Here is a 17,044-nt window from a genome sequence, read left to right as displayed (position 1 = left end):
CCGGGCGTTATTCAAGAATAGGAGAGCTTTGTAAATATGACTATTGACATCAATCCATTACTTTTTAACCTCATTTTCTCGCCGTGTTAGCGCTCATTTGGAACGCCTCTGCCATTTCCCATCGAAAACAACCTCGGATGTATTTACAATGTCAGAAATATTTATACTGTATCTAACTACGCTGTAAAAAGATCGCGAAGTAACGTCAATCCAGCAGTTAATCTTATAAATGACATTTAACTTAATACACCAAATATGCAATCAGTTTAAATTAAGTAATACAAAAAACAAGTTAAAACACTACAGTTGATTAATACCATTATTTAAAATTTGACGAACTACTTCTACTGATGTACCGGCATACATCCAGGTTGTTTTCGATGAAAAAATGGCCGAGATGGTCCGAATGGTTACCGCTTTGTCGTGTTAACACTTACATTTTGATTGGCCGTCGTATTCAGCGCAAAATCTTGACACGTTGGTTTCATGCATACAGTGTGTGATGTTTGAATATTGGCACCTGTTTGAAAAGGTTGCATTGAAGAAATGCAGTAAACCGTTTCATATTCAAATAAACGTAATTATTGAAACGGACACCTAAAGTCACGTTAAATTAAACTAGTTTAGCAAAAGTTTCGACATTTTATCACTGTTATTTTACTGTCCTTTCATAGAATATTTAAGATATACAGTGATTTTGAATTAAAATAAATGTCTTCTCTGCAAAATACGAAACGCTAGACTATGGCTTTTTTCGAATTGAAATATTTGGCAATCCATTATAATGTGTTTGAAATTAGAAATACAAAGGGTTGTTGATATTTCTCCAGTTGGTTGTAACACTGTCAATTCATCTTAATGAAATTTAAAACTTTCAAGAACTACCACGAAAATCATTCGCGCATGTATATCACGCAACCTTTATTTCCTTGATTTAAAGTGATTCACATAAAACTTTCTGAAAGATGAAATTAATAGAATGTACAATACGATTGATAAGTCAACGAGATTTAAAAGGGCAAACTATACCGAACAGGAAAAGTATATTTCCAAGTATGATAAGGCTTATACAGATTCTGAGAAGACGGAAATTAAAAAGCGCGCTGAACACTTTATATTCATAAGGATTTTGGGTAGTAATTCCTACAGGCAGTTTAGCTATTCCATTGTATTTCTTAAGATTTTAAAGGAGGGGGAGGGGGTGGGGTAGTTACACCTCCGCGATATGACATGGCAGAAATCAGCTTGATATATTAAGGTTGAATTAGATCACATAATGAGCTGGTTCATTATAAAACTTAGCCCTTCATGTTTAGAATTCCTCTCTAATAGCTCATGTATTAATCTATTTGAGCGAAAATGGATTTCTATTCTTATATATGACACGAAGAACTTAAAAACAGTGACAGCGACTTTCAAATAATTGCTAGGTTTTCATCCCCGCACGCCCCCTCTTTTTTAAGTACAGGAACATGAACATAAGCACTAACGCATTAACTTGGTAAACAATGTACAGAGAGACATAAATTTCCCATAGCCATACCAGTAGTCTACGTGGACCTTGAAGAGCCTTTGGGTACCGTCCGACGGGGCGATGGAGCCGTCCCGAGACTCCTCCATCCCACCAGCCGCCCGGGCGGCCGACTGCCCTCAGCTCATTCAGTTCGCGCCCTCAACAATCCGCGCCGATAAACTTGCTTATACACAGCGTCTAATGCCTTGATATGATTATAGTTCTTCGTACTCCAAAATTGAATTCAAATTAATAACTTCACCACAAATAATTGCATTTAGGTCCAATCGGATTTTGATTTTTATAAAGTCCTCTCCGCTTGGAACCAGTAATCGTGATATTCCGTTTCTCTCAATAGCCTTGCGGAACTACAGACACGCAGATGAAACATGTACGCATACGACAGTCGTTTCTTAGTGACACATTCCCCATATGAGGTGTTCGTTGGAAGTTACATTTGCTAATTGCTGTGGTGATACTAATGGCACTAATGGTAACGGCTTTCAGAAACGGAACCGCGCTAATGTATTGAGTATGTCATCTCGGTCAAACAGATCAACCAAGGTGTAATCAATATAACCTCTTGTATGTCAGGTTTTTAAACAACAGTGAAATTGATGATAGCAATATTGATGGCTACCAAATGGGGATGCTTAATAGTGTTGCACACAATCGTCACAAATTGAGAGCAATATTTGATAAACAAATAAAAGATCTCATTTTCGGACTAGGGCACTTGTTCCAAAGTTCGTAGTGATGCACACGATATCTGCAACTTTGAACCGCATTTGGGGTATTTACTGACGTAATGTACCCATACGCTGTATTTTGATTGGATGTCCGTGAGCGAATTTGAATGATCAAAGTAGTACCAGGACTGCTAACAATGTACAAGAACGTGAGAAATAGTTCTCCATACCAGGCATTATGAAACTGACATACAAATGCCAACAAGCCTAGCAAAATGCATGGCATATTCAAGTTTTATCTATAATAATATAATATATAAACTAATCGATTCAACGATATATCTATCTTCTGTACCATGTGCGAATGGCCAATCATGATCTTTTCTGTTTTTGCGTCGACTTTTCAGTTATATCCGAAGATAACTTCCATGCTCAGTATTTTTTTGCTAATCTTGAAAATGACTTATGATGTAATATGAATACAGGCCCAGTGATCTAGCGTAGAAACCATTTATATTCACACGCATTTAGTTCGTATGAGCATGTTTATTTACCAACGGTCAAAGTCAGTTTAACAGCGTAATTAACACCGCGCAACCCTCCTCAAATCGTCCAAGTTTATTTTTTATTCCGATAAAGGAGAAAAAGTAATAAAATACGGCCAAAATGCACCATTCCGGACTAAAAATTGATATTTTTTGTTGGATGAGTAAATCCCCATCCCCCTGCCAAAACTTTAAGCCAAACCAAAAGCTTATGCACCTAAGTGATGCCCCCGCCCTTTAACGTCTAAGCCTGGTTCCACCTTGCTAATACATTTTAGTTATAAGCTATGTCGTTTTACCTTTATTGCCCAGTATATACATGTATGTAGTTTTTTCTTTCAAAATATGTAACTTTTATTTATATTTCGAACGTCTTAATTATGCCTTAAATCAGCCTATCATGGACTTAAGCCGAATATGTCAGAAAACTAGTGATTATAACGATTTACAGCAATGACAATATTTGTAGATACTTTTACTTCTGATAAATGGTGAAAAACGTCGCCGGTATCCCTGTTAAAGAAAGACTTGAAAAACATTTTCTGAAAATAAAACGTAAAAGGTGCGAACATTACTTTTTACAAAACCAAAAACAGCTTTCGTTTTGAGCTTAGAATGATTTGCTCGATTGGATTGATTAATACATACCTCAAAGTCACAGTGATATTTATGATAGTTACTGCACGATATATATCTACGGTAAGCTGAGTGTGGTAGTATTGTCTGCCTCTCACCTAAGGGGTTGCGGATTTGCTCCCCACGAGGGACACCTTTTCATGGTCTCTCCAAATGAACTGTTTTCTTCTTCGGAGATAAAGTCAAGCGTGTTACTCTAATCTGGCAGCTTTTGTCACAATCGACTACAGTATTAATACAAGAGTGCGTAGAACGAAATGTATAAATTCAACACGAGGGTTGTGTAACTGTTTTGTATGACGTTGTCAAGGACAACGTTCAATAACTAGCATTCATATAATGCGTATATTTGAAAGTTTTACACCATATTGAGACAAAAAAAGCCCGGAAACTGATTTGACCCCATCCCCTTCCCTACAATACAACAAATTTGTGTGGAAATAGTTAATCCTAAGTAACGATAACATATTTTCATGAAAAGCCGAATTTTAACGTTGTCAGCATTATGCTCAAGCAAGTTATGTGATTTCTTGTCGATCAGGTAGTTTTCGGTGGTATACACGGGATATCCGGGAAAGTATGCTTTTACCTTCCAGGTGGCCCCGCAGTGCCGGTTGAATGCGGTGGGTTTTGTCTTCGTGCCAAATATAAAGGTGAATGGGCCTTACCTAGGTGTCATGGGGTTCGGGTGTATTTGGGAGGGGATTTTACCATCAGTTCGTCCCCGCAGGGGATGGTACCCGGGCTTTGCTGGTGGGGGGGACGTGGTTACAATTGACTAGTGCGTTATCCTCCCCACTTAAAATCTGCTGTTTAGGTTTGTCTTTGGTTATGTTTGGATATCGCAGGACGTCGCGGATATAAATATGTTTCTTCATACTTTCAAGCAGCGTTTAAACGATTGCAGGTCACAAACTTGACACAATAATGTTACAACTTCATCGCGATGCGACACTTATTAGTGTTTTAAATTAGCCTAGTGTAAGGAATGTTTGGCATGACACTCCCCTGCTGTGCATCTCTTGCTTATTGCACTGATGTCACAGCAGGGGCCAATTTCCTGTCGTTTATTGGCTCAGGGCCATTTAGGGTCCGTTTCTTTAATAAAACCTTCAAAACTGCACAGGTAAGAGGGCACAAGGCAATTAGATTATTATCAATACACAAAGGTTGTGTTTTATACACTGATTGGGGGGAGGGGAAGGGGGTCGCTTTTAGAAGGCTAAATACCTTAGAATATCTAGCAATGGACATACGTTTTAAAAATCAGACGAGCACTCGCGTGCTTTAGATGCTCAAGCCACAAGTTAAGCATTGAAATAGGTGGACACAATACTGTTCAACGTGTAAGTCGAATTTGTTTACACTGTTTCAGGTATTTGAACATCCACGTAATAAACAATGAATTCTATAATTAAGTGAAAATCTACAGAAACAAGCTCAGTAGTCAAAAGTTTAATGACACATGGTAAACGCAAAAGACTTATAACACAAAAACGAAAACATATAAACAAGAAACATGGAAGAACAGCACAAAACTCCACAGACAACACAGTGCATAATTATATACTACATACAAAACTAGGTATGTTTATAAAGGATTGTTAGGTACCGCCTTCGAACGGTCAGTAAAATTTGAATGCATTGCCTTTTTCAGCGAGTGCCAACAATGTGAGGAAATATGAAAAAAAACTTAGAATATCTAGCAATGGACATACGTTTTAAAAATCAGGCGAGCACTCGCGTGCTTTAGATGCTTAAGCCACAAGTTAAACATTGAAATAGGTGCACACAATGTTTTATATTTGTAGTAGTGCTAATGTAAAGTCAACACAAGGGTGAAGGCAAGTACAAAAGGCTATGTCTATTTAACAGTTTAATACACAATCTACAGTTGCATGTTATCCTATCGAGCTATAGTTAATGACTGACGCTGGAGCGTGCCGGGCTCCGCGGGCTCTGGCCAATCACGTGGTCAGTCTATCTATAGTCCGTTCCATAGATATAGAACATCTTCCTCGTTCTGGAATAAAATAAGTTATTGCATTACAAAATGAGATGCTTATACCAATGTGGATTAGTTGTATACATTACATGTAAAAACAATAAATCGTGCTAGTTAACCACTGCTCCTACATTGTTCAAAGCACAGGTAAAGGAAAATGTGCTTATCAGCATTTGATCGCTGATTAGTGGTTAACCCAGTTCTGATCATAGTTGCGCACATTCCTTCTCACAAATCTGCCAGACCGTGTTACATAAGGGGAGCCTGATTCACTGTTTGAATTGCTTGAAGTCGGAATTTGACCTGAGCTGACCGACTGGGGCGCATCTGGGGAAATCGGAGAGCTAGCCGAAATGTTGTAATCTAAAGGCAGGATGTCTGACACAATTTCATTTGTTTTATGTAGAACTTTGCGATTTCGGCGGTAAATTTTTCCATCTCGTGTTTGTACAGTGAATGACCTCGGTCCATTTTGTTGCGCGACTTTTGCAGGAACCCAAATTTTTCCTGTTTGAACTCTAACAGAGTCATTAATGGATATGGGCTTTAATTGCCTTGATGATGAATCGTGATGCTGCTTTTGCTTCGATTTTGTATGAATAGCCGTCTGTTTCACCTTGCTAGCATTCACTATTTGGGGCAATATAGCTTTGTTTGTGATTGGCAAAACTGATTTGGTTCTGCGACTACAAAGTAGTTGAACAGGGGTGTATCCACAATCTAGTGGCGTATTTCTATATTCTAATAAAGCAAGGTATACATTTTGACCACTATCTCTTGCTTTTTTCATAATTTTCTTCGCAATACCTACTCCGCGTTCAGCCAAGCAGTTACCCTGGGGATGAAGAGGTGAAGACGTTTGATGTTTGAAATTCCATGATTTTGCAAAATCAGCGAATTCTGAGCTCGAAAATTGAGGCCCATTATCACTATGTAAAACATCGCAAATTCCATTGCGAGCAAAATGTGCCTGCAGTTTGTGAACAATCGTACTAGATCGTGTATTTGTCAAATGGTCAACTTCAAAAAATCTTGAATAATGATCAATCGTAAGTAGATAGTCTCTGCCGTCCAAATGAAACAAGTCTGTTGACAAAACTTGGTACGGTCTGTCTGGGAATTCTAGAGAGATCATGGGTTCTTTCGTATTTGAATCTCTGTGAGTCAAACATATAGGGCATTGCAACACGTGTTCTGTGATCTGCCTTTGCATGCCAGGCCAAAACAAACAGTCTTTGGCGCGCTGTAAAGTCTTGGTTACACCTAGGTGACCTGTGTGAACCTGTTTAACCATTTCTACTTGCAGGGATTTTGGAATGAGGAGTGTTTGACCTCTGAAAAATAGTTCATCTTCGAATGACAATTCGTCCCGGTGATTCCAGAAATCGGTTACCGCGGACTCGCAGTCTGACCGCGATTCCGGCCAACCTTGTAGTATAGTCCGTTTCAATACTTTCATGTCATGATCGTCTCTAATAGCCTGTCTTATTTTTTCAAGTCGTGAGTCGGTTACAAGAAGCTGTCTTTTAACCGAATGGACGTGTGTGTCCAAACCTTCAATCAGTGTCGGGTAAGTTTCATTTACTGAGTGCCTTGACAAGTAATCAGAAACGGGAATGTCCTTTCCGCGTACGTGTTCTACTGTTACGTCATACTTTTGCAGAGATAGCAGCAATCTCTGAAGCCTGGGAGGGGCTGCCGACAGGGTTTTTTTCATTATTGCAGAAATCGGTCGGTGGTCACTGTGAACTATTACGTGTCTACCATACGTAAACTGATGGAATCGCTTACAACCAAACACGATTGCAAGGAGTTCGCGTTCAATGTTTGCGTACATTTTCTCAGTATTAGTTAAGCTTTTTGAAGCGTATGCTATGGGCCTACCGTCCTGCCATAAGGAGCATCCGAGCCCGTTTTGTGATGCGTCACATTCTAAGACTAAGGGCTTCTTTGGGTCAAAGTAACCTAGAACGGGTGAGCTTGTTATCGTCTCCTTGACCTTTTCGAACGCGCGTGTCTGCGGCTCATCCCAAAAGAACTCGATATCTTTCTGCAAGAGGCTCCGGAGAGGGGATGTGGTTTCGGCGAGTTTTGGCGCGAATTTGGCCAAGTAATTGACCATGCCGAGGAATGTTTCTAACTCTGCGCGGGAGTCCGGCGTTTTGAGTTTCACAATGGCGTCTATTTTGGCATTGTCGGGTTTGAGGCCATGACTAGAAATGACGTGACCAAAGAAAGGGACTTCTGTCGCTCCGATAACGCATTTGTCGGGATTAAATTTAATGCCTATTTCGTGTGCTCTATTGAGCGCTTTTCGCAAATTTTCGTCGTGTTCTGACCGTGAGCGACCATGTATCAAAATGTCGTCTACTATGGCATGAATTCCGGGCAAGTTTTCAAAGATTTCATTGCATTTCTGCTGAAATATGTCGCCTGAAGATGTGATGCCAAATGGGAGCCTTAGGTATCTATATCTGCCGAAAGGCGTACTGAACGTTGTAAGTAGGGAAGACTCGTGATCTAGTTTGACACTCCAATACGCATGCGTAATATCTAGAATACTGAAATGTGTAGCCCCACATAGCTCTGACGTCACGTCGTCTAAAGTCGGCATTGGGTAATGCGGTCTACGGATTGAGTCATTTAGAGCCTTTGGGTCAATGCAAACCCTAAGTTTACCTGTCTTTGGCTTTTCTACCAAAACTATCGAATTTACCCAGTCAGTGGGTTCGGTGACCTTAGTGACAATTCCGTCTTTGACCATGCGGTCGAGTTCGTCCTTAAGTCGTGGTTTAAGAGCTTCGGGCACTTTTCGCGGGGGGTTCACAACGGGGACTGCATTTTCCTTAAGGTGTAATTTCGCAAACCCTGGAATTTCCCCAACTCCATGGAAAAGCTCTTTGTATTTGGACATTACAGAATCCCTAGTCAGTACTTGGGGCTCTTTGGGGGAGTTTTCTACAGAGTAGGTCAGCTTGATCAAATTCAACTCTAGTGATGATCTGAGTCCTAACAATGGAGGGGCACGATTCTCAACAACATAGATTGTAGCCATGATTGTATCAGATTTGTGGCAGCAGGGAAGACTCACTTTTCCAAGAACCTTGAGAAGGTCGCCTGAGTAAGAGGTCAGTTTGCTGTCGGGGGGCTCGAGAGGGTCACTTAATTTTAGGCGTTTGAACGTTTCATGTGAAACTATGTTGCATTCACTGCCTGTATCAATTTTGAAATGTATTGGTACTTTGCTAGGACCAAGAGTGATGGGAACGAAGGCACGGTCTGGCGATTGTGATAAAGAACGTGTGCTTACCATGTCGATGTAGTATTCCGGTGTGTCACATGAATATCCACATGCACCGTCTACAGCACTAGCGTCAATGTCATGTACAGATTTGTGGTAATTCTGGTTACTTCTGCACATATGTCTAAAATGATTTTGTTTTTGGCACTTGTTACACAATTTGCCAAATGCTGGGCACTGAGTTTTGGTAGGTCCGTGCACTCGTCCGCAATTGTCACATGATTTCTCATATCGTTGGTATGAACGTTGTTGTTGGCGCTGCTGTGGTGGTTGGCGCTGCTGTTGGTGGTTGTCTGGCGGTGGCTTACGTCCGTTACGTCTGTGTATGGCGTCCACGGGTGTTGGGGTGACTGGCGGTGTGTCCGTTTGCGTTGACGTCAAATTCATGGTTGCCATTTGAGTCTGGCAGTACTCAAAGCTTTGAGCTATCTGGAGTGCTTTGTCAAGCGTTAGCTTCTCTCCTTCATTGATGAGTTTTTCCCTTATTCTTGAATTGTTCGTGCCGAAAACGATCCTGTCTCTGATCATTTCGTCTTCGTTTGCGTTGAACTTACAGTCACGTGAGCGTAGTCGTAGTCGAGTGACAAATTTGTCGATAGTGTCAGCTCCTTGAACTTCGTTGTAGAATCTGAAGCGCGCGAAAATTGGGTTGAGTTTTGGCTGGACGTGAGCTTGAAATTTCTTGTAAATGGATTTCAGGCTCTTTTTCTCGGCTTCAGTCAGAGTCCACGCTTGATGAACGTCGCGGCCTTTGTCGCCTATCCACAAGAGAAGATATGACACTTTCTCTATCTCTGATTTGGAGCTCAAAGGTCCAGTGAAGATGAGTTCCACGTGTCGCTTGAACCTTTCCCACGCCTCCGGGAGGTTTGTACTGTCCCAATCCATGCACGGAGGTGTAATTCCTGACATATCCATATTTCGCTGTTATGAATTAAGTCCAAATAATGTCAAGATCACTGTCACAGGACTACGTAATTCGTCTATTTTCTGACACCATGTTTTATATTTGTAGTAGTGCTAATGTAAAGTCAACACAAGGGTGAAGGCAAGTACAAAAGGCTATGTCTATTTAACAGTTTAATACACAATCTACAGTTGCATGTTATCCTATCGAGCTATAGTTAATGACTGACGCTGGAGCGTGCCGGGCTCCGCGGGCTCTGGCCAATCACGTGGTCAGTCTATCTATAGTCCGTTCCATAGATATAGAACACACAATACTGTTCAACGTGTAAGTCGAATTTGTTTACACTGTTATTTGTTGTTTACAGGTATTTGAACATCCACGTAATTAACAATGAATTCCATAATTAAGTGAAAAGTTACAGAAACAAGCTCAGTAGTCAAAAGTTTAATTAAGGATTAAAATTCGACATGTTGCATTTTATTGGGGTATGGTATGCAATGGGGATGTTCAAAATGGGTGGAGTCAATGCATTGTCTGTAAGTGCGTTACTCATGACCGATTACGAAATTTCTGGTATATTCTGGTACATTCAAGCTGGAATTTCCATTTTCTATTTATATAGTTGGGTTAAATATATAATGGGTTGATGGATAAAGAGCTGCACATTAGTAAATATCAAGCAACATGGAAGGTATACGCGAAAATCAGTTTGACTCTCACGGTGCAAATGGAAATTTAAAGAGCAAGGCGTTGTCGTATCAGGGGAAGCATATTGCACGCGATACAGTTGTCGATCAAATGAAAAATGAATGGGCACGGTTTGGATCCTTTTACAAGCTGCAAGAGAAGATGGATGCAAGTTTCGTTAGGTTGGCACAAAGTGGATTTTTCTACAACGGGGAAAAGGATTTCATGCAATGTTTCAGTTGTGGAGTTAAAAATAATGAGTGGCCGATGGAACTGACTGTCGATGAAATACATAAACAGTTGCAGCCAAAGTGTCCGTTTATGAATAAATTAGACAAGTCTAACATTCCTATTCATCATAGAGACTGTGATTCTGAAACGGAAACCCAGAAAATTCCAGAAGAATCAGCTAGTGGTGGACCTGACGATTTAGTCACCGGGCCGGATAAACACGGGATTCCCGTTAAAGATTTTGAATCTATAAATATCAAACAAAGTTACGATGCTATAAATATCGCGCAAGCTGGATTTCCAAATACAAGCGAATTGGAGCGTGGAGCAGTCGATTCAATATATTGCGAGAGACGGGAGACAACTCTTATACCCCAAAGTTGTGCGAAATACCCTGACTACGACTCAAAGACTGCTAGATTGGCCACCTTTATAAGTTGGGCGTTCTCCCATATCATTACTTCAAATCTGTTGGCGGATGCTGGTCTGTTCTACACAGGTTAGATGCAACAAAATATAATTGTGCTCAATGCGAAAAAAAACAAAGATATAATGCAATTCTCTATGTGTTTATATTATCAAAATCGTTATATTAACAGCAACGATATCGCGACTTAAATACAATTTATTTTACATTTCAGGGGTTGCCGATTGTGTCCGCTGTTTCTCTTGCGGTGGAGGCATGCGCAATTGGGAGGCTGGTGACGATCCTTGGATTGAGCATGCGCGCTGGTTCCCGAACTGCGAGTTCGTGCAGCAAAAGAAGGGGCAGAGTTTCATCGATTCATGTCGACTTGTTGGAGCATTCGGGGGCTCAGATGAACAAGAATACGTCGTCTACTCTAATTCTCAAGACTTCCCCCAAACGCAAACGCAATCAAATACTGACTGTGATGAAGATCTACTCAAAGAACTTCAAGATATGGGTTTTCCAAGAAGTTCCATTGACAATGCCTTAAATAATTTACGCAGAATAAATTCCGGTAAATATCATAATTATTTAAAGCTTAGTAATAATTATAATTCTCCATAAAACAAGAAATAAAGGGATTCTCAACGAGTTTTATTCGTAATGCCTTATATAATTTATTCAGAATAAATACATGTTAATATCATAAACAAAGCTATAAAAATAATAATTCTTATCATAGGAAGGGTTAAGGTAGGGCAGGTCCAACATATCAAAGCCGTTAATCTCCTGAATCTTACATGTCAAGCTAGTATTTATAAATATTACAATGCAAGCAAGTCCTATTAAGCAATGATTTAACTCTTCGATAAAAAACAACAACTATCTTCTAAATTTCAGGACCAGTTCAGCCCGATGAGGCTGTCGAGTACTTGATTTCCTCTGCTGAAATCTGCTCACATCAACCTCTTTCGGAGTATCACTCGCAGAAGTCCTTAACACCACCCCCTGAGGACGAAGATCACGATGAGCACGAACACTCTACTAAATATAAGACAGAGGTTCTCAAGAGTGAAGTTCTTCTCAAGGAAAGCGAAGTTAACCCGAATGAAGGTAGCTATAAAACCATGGGTTTAAATCTGCTCTAGCTAATGCTAATTTTAATCACTGCTTTATGGCAGAGCTTATTGAAATTACAATAAAAACACATCGTTTACGATTAAATTTAAGATAAAAACACACAATGTTATCTGAATGCACCAGGCACGAATTTCTCGAAACTTATTCCCTATAACAGGATCAAGCTACGCTCACACTTTCTTTTCTATTATTGAGTTATATTTCCTTCTTCTACTTTAATGCTTAAATTAGGAATTAACTTGATGATACTCATTCATAAACAAATTAATGTTTATCCATCAAAATCAAATTTGATTATGTTTTAAGCTAATTGAAATAATTTACTAAAGTGTAATTTTCGAGATATCGGTCCTGGTGTCGTAAAATACTGTATACTCTGCTCATTGTAAAGTGTCTTGCGGACATGGTTATGTTTTAGCACATTAAACATGTTTGTCATTTTCTTACAGTTGCCAAAAAGCTGAAGTATGAAAACGAGCAATTGAAGCAGCAAATGATGTGCAAAGTATGCATGGACAAAGACGCCTGCGTCGTGTTTTTGCCATGTGGCCACTTGGTGGCTTGTGTAGAATGCGCAAGTGTGCTGCGAAAGTGTGCCATATGTCGCAAAGTCATAAAAGGGACGGTTCGAGCTTACATGTCGTAGAAATTTAGATCTTGAAAGGTGGTGCGTCGCCAATATAAAGGTTGTTTGAAATGATGTGCAACAAGAAAGTTATCGAACTAGTCACGAAAACAATGTATATTTATTTATCTATTTTTGGTGTTACTACCGGAAGTATTGGACATATTTACAAGTGGTTACATTTTACATAGTATATACCATATCGACGAAACACTCATACATTAGGGTCACTTGGAATGTTTTTATTTATTTATTATTCATAGTTTTACACATTTAGACATCAGCATCACTTACAGCATTTATTTATTTATTTTGAATATTTTATTTGTGATTTCGATTTTTAAAAAAAATGTATGAATGTTTGTAGTTGTTGACATTTTTGTACAATATTTTGCTTTATATGCATGCGACCATTTTATTAATGCATGTTCTGTTCTGAAAGGTGCCATAACCATATCATTTGTCTTATTTTTATTTACATATTAATATCAGCATTATTTTGATGTGCCGTTTTTATACAAACTATGTTCACGCTTTTCTTTTATCGTTTAGCATATTTTACTTTGTTATTAAACCCATCTACATGCTACCTCGCACTGCTTAGGGTAGCTTTGCTTCTCATGTTCATATAATTTATCAGGAAATATTGCTCAAAACATGTTTTTAATACGTAATTATTGAACGCATTTAATTGTTAATGTTTAATATTTTACCCAGCAATGATTAAATATGAAAGAAAGTGATTTTGTTGTTTTGTTTGTTTAAATGTTGTCTTTTAATGATAGCTTGATGCTTTTAGCTGAATAACAAATCATCATCATATTACGGCTGAGACCAAGTCTATATGACCATTCGTCAAAGTTGAAGTCAGTTATTTCAGTAATTCTTGTTCGTCATCACTCATTATTAAGATAAATAAAAATACTGTACATTAAATAATAATATACGTTAAAGAGAAGCGTCCAGCTATTGCGAGAAACGAGGGTGCACTGCTGCTAACACCTGGAAGACCGGAGCCAAATCTCCGAGAATCCCCTAGGACCAAGTCATGTGACCCTGATATTGAGGTGCGCTGCTTGAGTGGCTGTCTAAACGAAATTAAGAAACTTAATTGCATTATTATTAATAACAAGATTATATATATATACTGAAACCTGGGTAGAATGAGTATCTTTCTGATTAAAGTGACACTCTCTTTCAAAATCAATACATACACATGTATAACAAACATCATTTTTGAGAGATAAACCTTTAAAGGCCTAGTTTAAGCCTTCTATAAGTGACCCCCCCCCCGGACCCTAAATAGCCCTGAGCAAATAAACGAATACACAGGAAATTGGCCCCTACTGTGACAGCAATGCAATTAGCAAGATATGCAGGCCTCATTTTCTCGAAACATCTTAAGCTTAACAGGCTTAAGTAGATTACTTCACTTAGCCAAAATACATACTTAAATTTGATTTCGATGAATGGAAAATTGTTTGTTGTGACTATCATCAACATAATTCTTATTTAAAGTCTAAAATCTCTAAAAAAATATACAACAGAATTGATAGGGAAACAAATATAGTATAATATATAAATTGTTTGAAAAGATGCTTCTTTCAAGGTTAAATACAAACATCAATGTGCATAGTCAAAAATTTCCATCAGTTCAGCAGCAAGGTTTCCAAAAAAGATCTCAGTTGCATAACTACATCGTTTAACCTTCAAGAGACGATCTACCATCAAATTGAAAGTGGAAGCAATGCTTACTGCTGGTTTACGTTTGGCATATGGGACTCTTTTTCAAGATAGGCAAATTGGCATACACTGGGAAATTTCTGAGACCCTTAATAAGCTCGTACAAGGACCTGAAATTTGTGTTAAGAGTGCAAGGACTTAAATCAGAGCCGTTTGACGTTCTGCGTTCTGTTAGACAAGGAGGGGTCCTGTCAACAGTTTTGTATTTGGTTTACGTCGACCAACTTCTCGTTGACCTTGAACGAAGCAATTATGGAAGTATGATTATGTCAGTCAAGGGAGGTAATCCATCGTTTGCGGATGATATCTTACTAGTATCAGTCACTCCCCTTAATCTACAACGCCTAGTATATATTGTCTATACATATTGCCAGAGTTGGAAAATTGAACTTAATGTCAAGAAATCAAACACTGTTGTCTTTACAAAACGACGAACTGCACCACCAATAGGAATACTTTATGGAAACATGTACATTGAACAATCAAGCTACGTAATCCATCTTGGTATAAGGCAGGACTATATTAATATATTACTCGCATTGAAGAAAGATTACAGAAGGCGAAAAACGCATTTTATTCCATGGCTGCGCAGAGAGTTAGTCCCCATGGAATCAACCCACTGATCTCTATAGATCTATATAAGAAAATTGTCAAACCAATAGCATTATATGGTTGTGAGCTTTGGTGTAACATGTCTACGACAAATGCTAACTTAGTCAATAGGTTTCAACACTTTATTGTAAAAAAGATACTGGGGTTAACGAAACTGACTAGATCTGATATGTGTGAAGCGATAGTTGGCTTGCATAAACTTAGTTGAGACATTGAACTTAGAAAGCTTCGGTTTTTGTACAAACTCATAAGCTTAAATGTCCACTGCATTAGCAGGAATCTGTTTATTCGTAGGTATCTTTTATATTTATCACAAGTTGGAACTCCCATGTATGGTTTTGTATCTTATATATGACTTACAGACAACTGTTAACGATGTGATTGTTAATCCATCAAACCTTCCATCCAAATCAAATTGGAAGAGCCACGTTTAGACCTTAGTTGACCAGTTTTAAGACAGCGAGTGGAACTCGCGTGTGCTTTGTGATGACAGTTTTCAATATTTTAGGGTTTTTCACCCAAACGTCCGTCCATGTATAGTACACAAAGTGTGTTTTCACAGCGGATACAGATATATGATGGACACTATTGCAAGACATTGGTGCCGCAGTGTCAAACTCCAGCATAATATTTGCGATCAATATGTTCTTTTCCAATGACAGATGTGCTAGCTAGTACATAGTGTAAATGAATGCGTTGCGACATCGACATTACGCACGTCATTTATAAGTGGCATTCATGTTTTTGGGACGCAATTCCTTGCAGACTTATTGCATCTAGATGGAACTTTCTTTTTACTAAGACTCCTCGGTGCTCCTATCTTACCACTGTTAAATGAAGAGGAAAACCTTGTTTTCCTCAAACGATCATTGAAGTTCATTTACGACTGTGTTCAAGTTTCCCTTTAGGGAAGGTAATGCGTAGGGTACGCAGGACATGTTGCTGACGTTTATAGAAATATATATACATATGTAAATGCATGTACCTGACCGACACGCAAATTCTGTACACATATTGTGTTAACTACATGTATGCTGCATTGTGCATTACCATGTTGACTTATTTAAACATTATGTAACCCTTCCATTTAGAATATGTTTATTGTAATAATTTGTACATAACTTGTATATCAGTAATGGAGGAAATAAAGATAGATAGATAGATAGATAGATAGCTTAATCGTGTTATAAGTGACTTAAGAACTTTCGAGAAATTGGGGCAAGGGGATTATCATGTCAATTATTCCTTAAACTGGGGCTTTAAGTACTTACTTAATAATGCATTTATGGAAAATATAGTATCTTTCTGATTAATTGAATGAAGTGTTTTACAGGAAAAAAACAACACAACTGTAAGTTTATTAAAACAAACCTTAACTGCAATGACATCACTTACTTAAAACAGAGAGGATGATTGTTTGTTTCAGTGTAAGATCGTTATATATTTCACCCAGTGAGCTTTAAATATATATAGTTAACGAGTGGCATAGTCAAATATTCACTTTTAGTGTTCACGAGGTGAAATTTATTGCTATCTTACACTGAAATAATTTTTTTTCGGTTTATTATATGCCTTAAATTGGAATTAAATATCGTTAAATTACGATTTTTTAGAAAAGAAGGCGCCAATATGTATGCGCACAAAACGTCATTTCGGAAATGACGTCTTTGAAATTTAGTCCAAGCCCTGTGTACATTGACGTTTGATATGGAACCAAGAGTGGGCTTAAATTTCAAAACAGTGAAAAATATCAAAGTGATATTTTCACTGTTTGAAATAGTGAAATATCAATTTTATTACACTTATAATTCTCTATAATTCACAAGACAGCATACAATTAAAACATTTATTGCACTACCATGACTTAATTAAAACAAACATTTCATACAGTACCATAAATTTTCATAAGAACCCTCAAATCAAATTTTGAACAAAAGCACCATAAGCGTATGTCCTCGCTCGTCCGTATTTTTATTGATGATCAAAGGACATTTTTAT

General features: G+C 38.4%; 2 protein-coding genes across 3 annotated transcripts; one reads left to right on the top strand and one right to left on the bottom strand.

Moving 5' to 3' along the window:
- Positions 1 to 4,921: 4,921 nt before the first annotated feature.
- On the bottom strand, positions 4,922 to 9,987 carry LOC128238663 (uncharacterized). 2 transcript variants are annotated; one of them, XM_052954795.1, is made up of 2 exons: positions 8,480 to 9,987; positions 4,922 to 5,406 (listed from the first exon to the last, which is right to left on the bottom strand). In XM_052954795.1, the coding sequence occupies exons 1-2, from the start codon at positions 9,605 to 9,607 to the stop codon at positions 5,368 to 5,370; spliced, it is 1,167 nt and encodes a 388-aa protein (XP_052810755.1). In that variant the 5' UTR covers positions 9,608 to 9,987; the 3' UTR covers positions 4,922 to 5,367. The 2 variants fall into 2 exon arrangements, with proteins under 2 accessions (XP_052810755.1, XP_052810756.1); XM_052954796.1 differs by having other exon boundaries at positions 8,699 to 9,987.
- A 270-nt stretch (positions 9,988 to 10,257) lies between these two features.
- Positions 10,258 to 13,434, top strand: LOC128237521 (baculoviral IAP repeat-containing protein 3-like). Its single transcript, XM_052953103.1, has 4 exons — positions 10,258 to 11,016; positions 11,159 to 11,500; positions 11,827 to 12,039; positions 12,516 to 13,434. The coding sequence occupies exons 1-4, from the start codon at positions 10,284 to 10,286 to the stop codon at positions 12,710 to 12,712; spliced, it is 1,485 nt and encodes a 494-aa protein (XP_052809063.1). The 5' UTR covers positions 10,258 to 10,283; the 3' UTR covers positions 12,713 to 13,434.
- The last annotated feature ends 3,610 nt before the right edge of the window (positions 13,435 to 17,044 follow it).

The sequence above is a fragment of the Mya arenaria genome, chromosome 6 (genome assembly GCF_026914265.1).
Source record: "Mya arenaria isolate MELC-2E11 chromosome 6, ASM2691426v1".
NCBI classification, from domain to species: domain Eukaryota; kingdom Metazoa; phylum Mollusca; class Bivalvia; order Myida; family Myidae; genus Mya; species Mya arenaria.
Note: the sequence above shows the minus strand (reverse complement) of the source record. Positions and strands in the feature narration are given on the sequence as shown.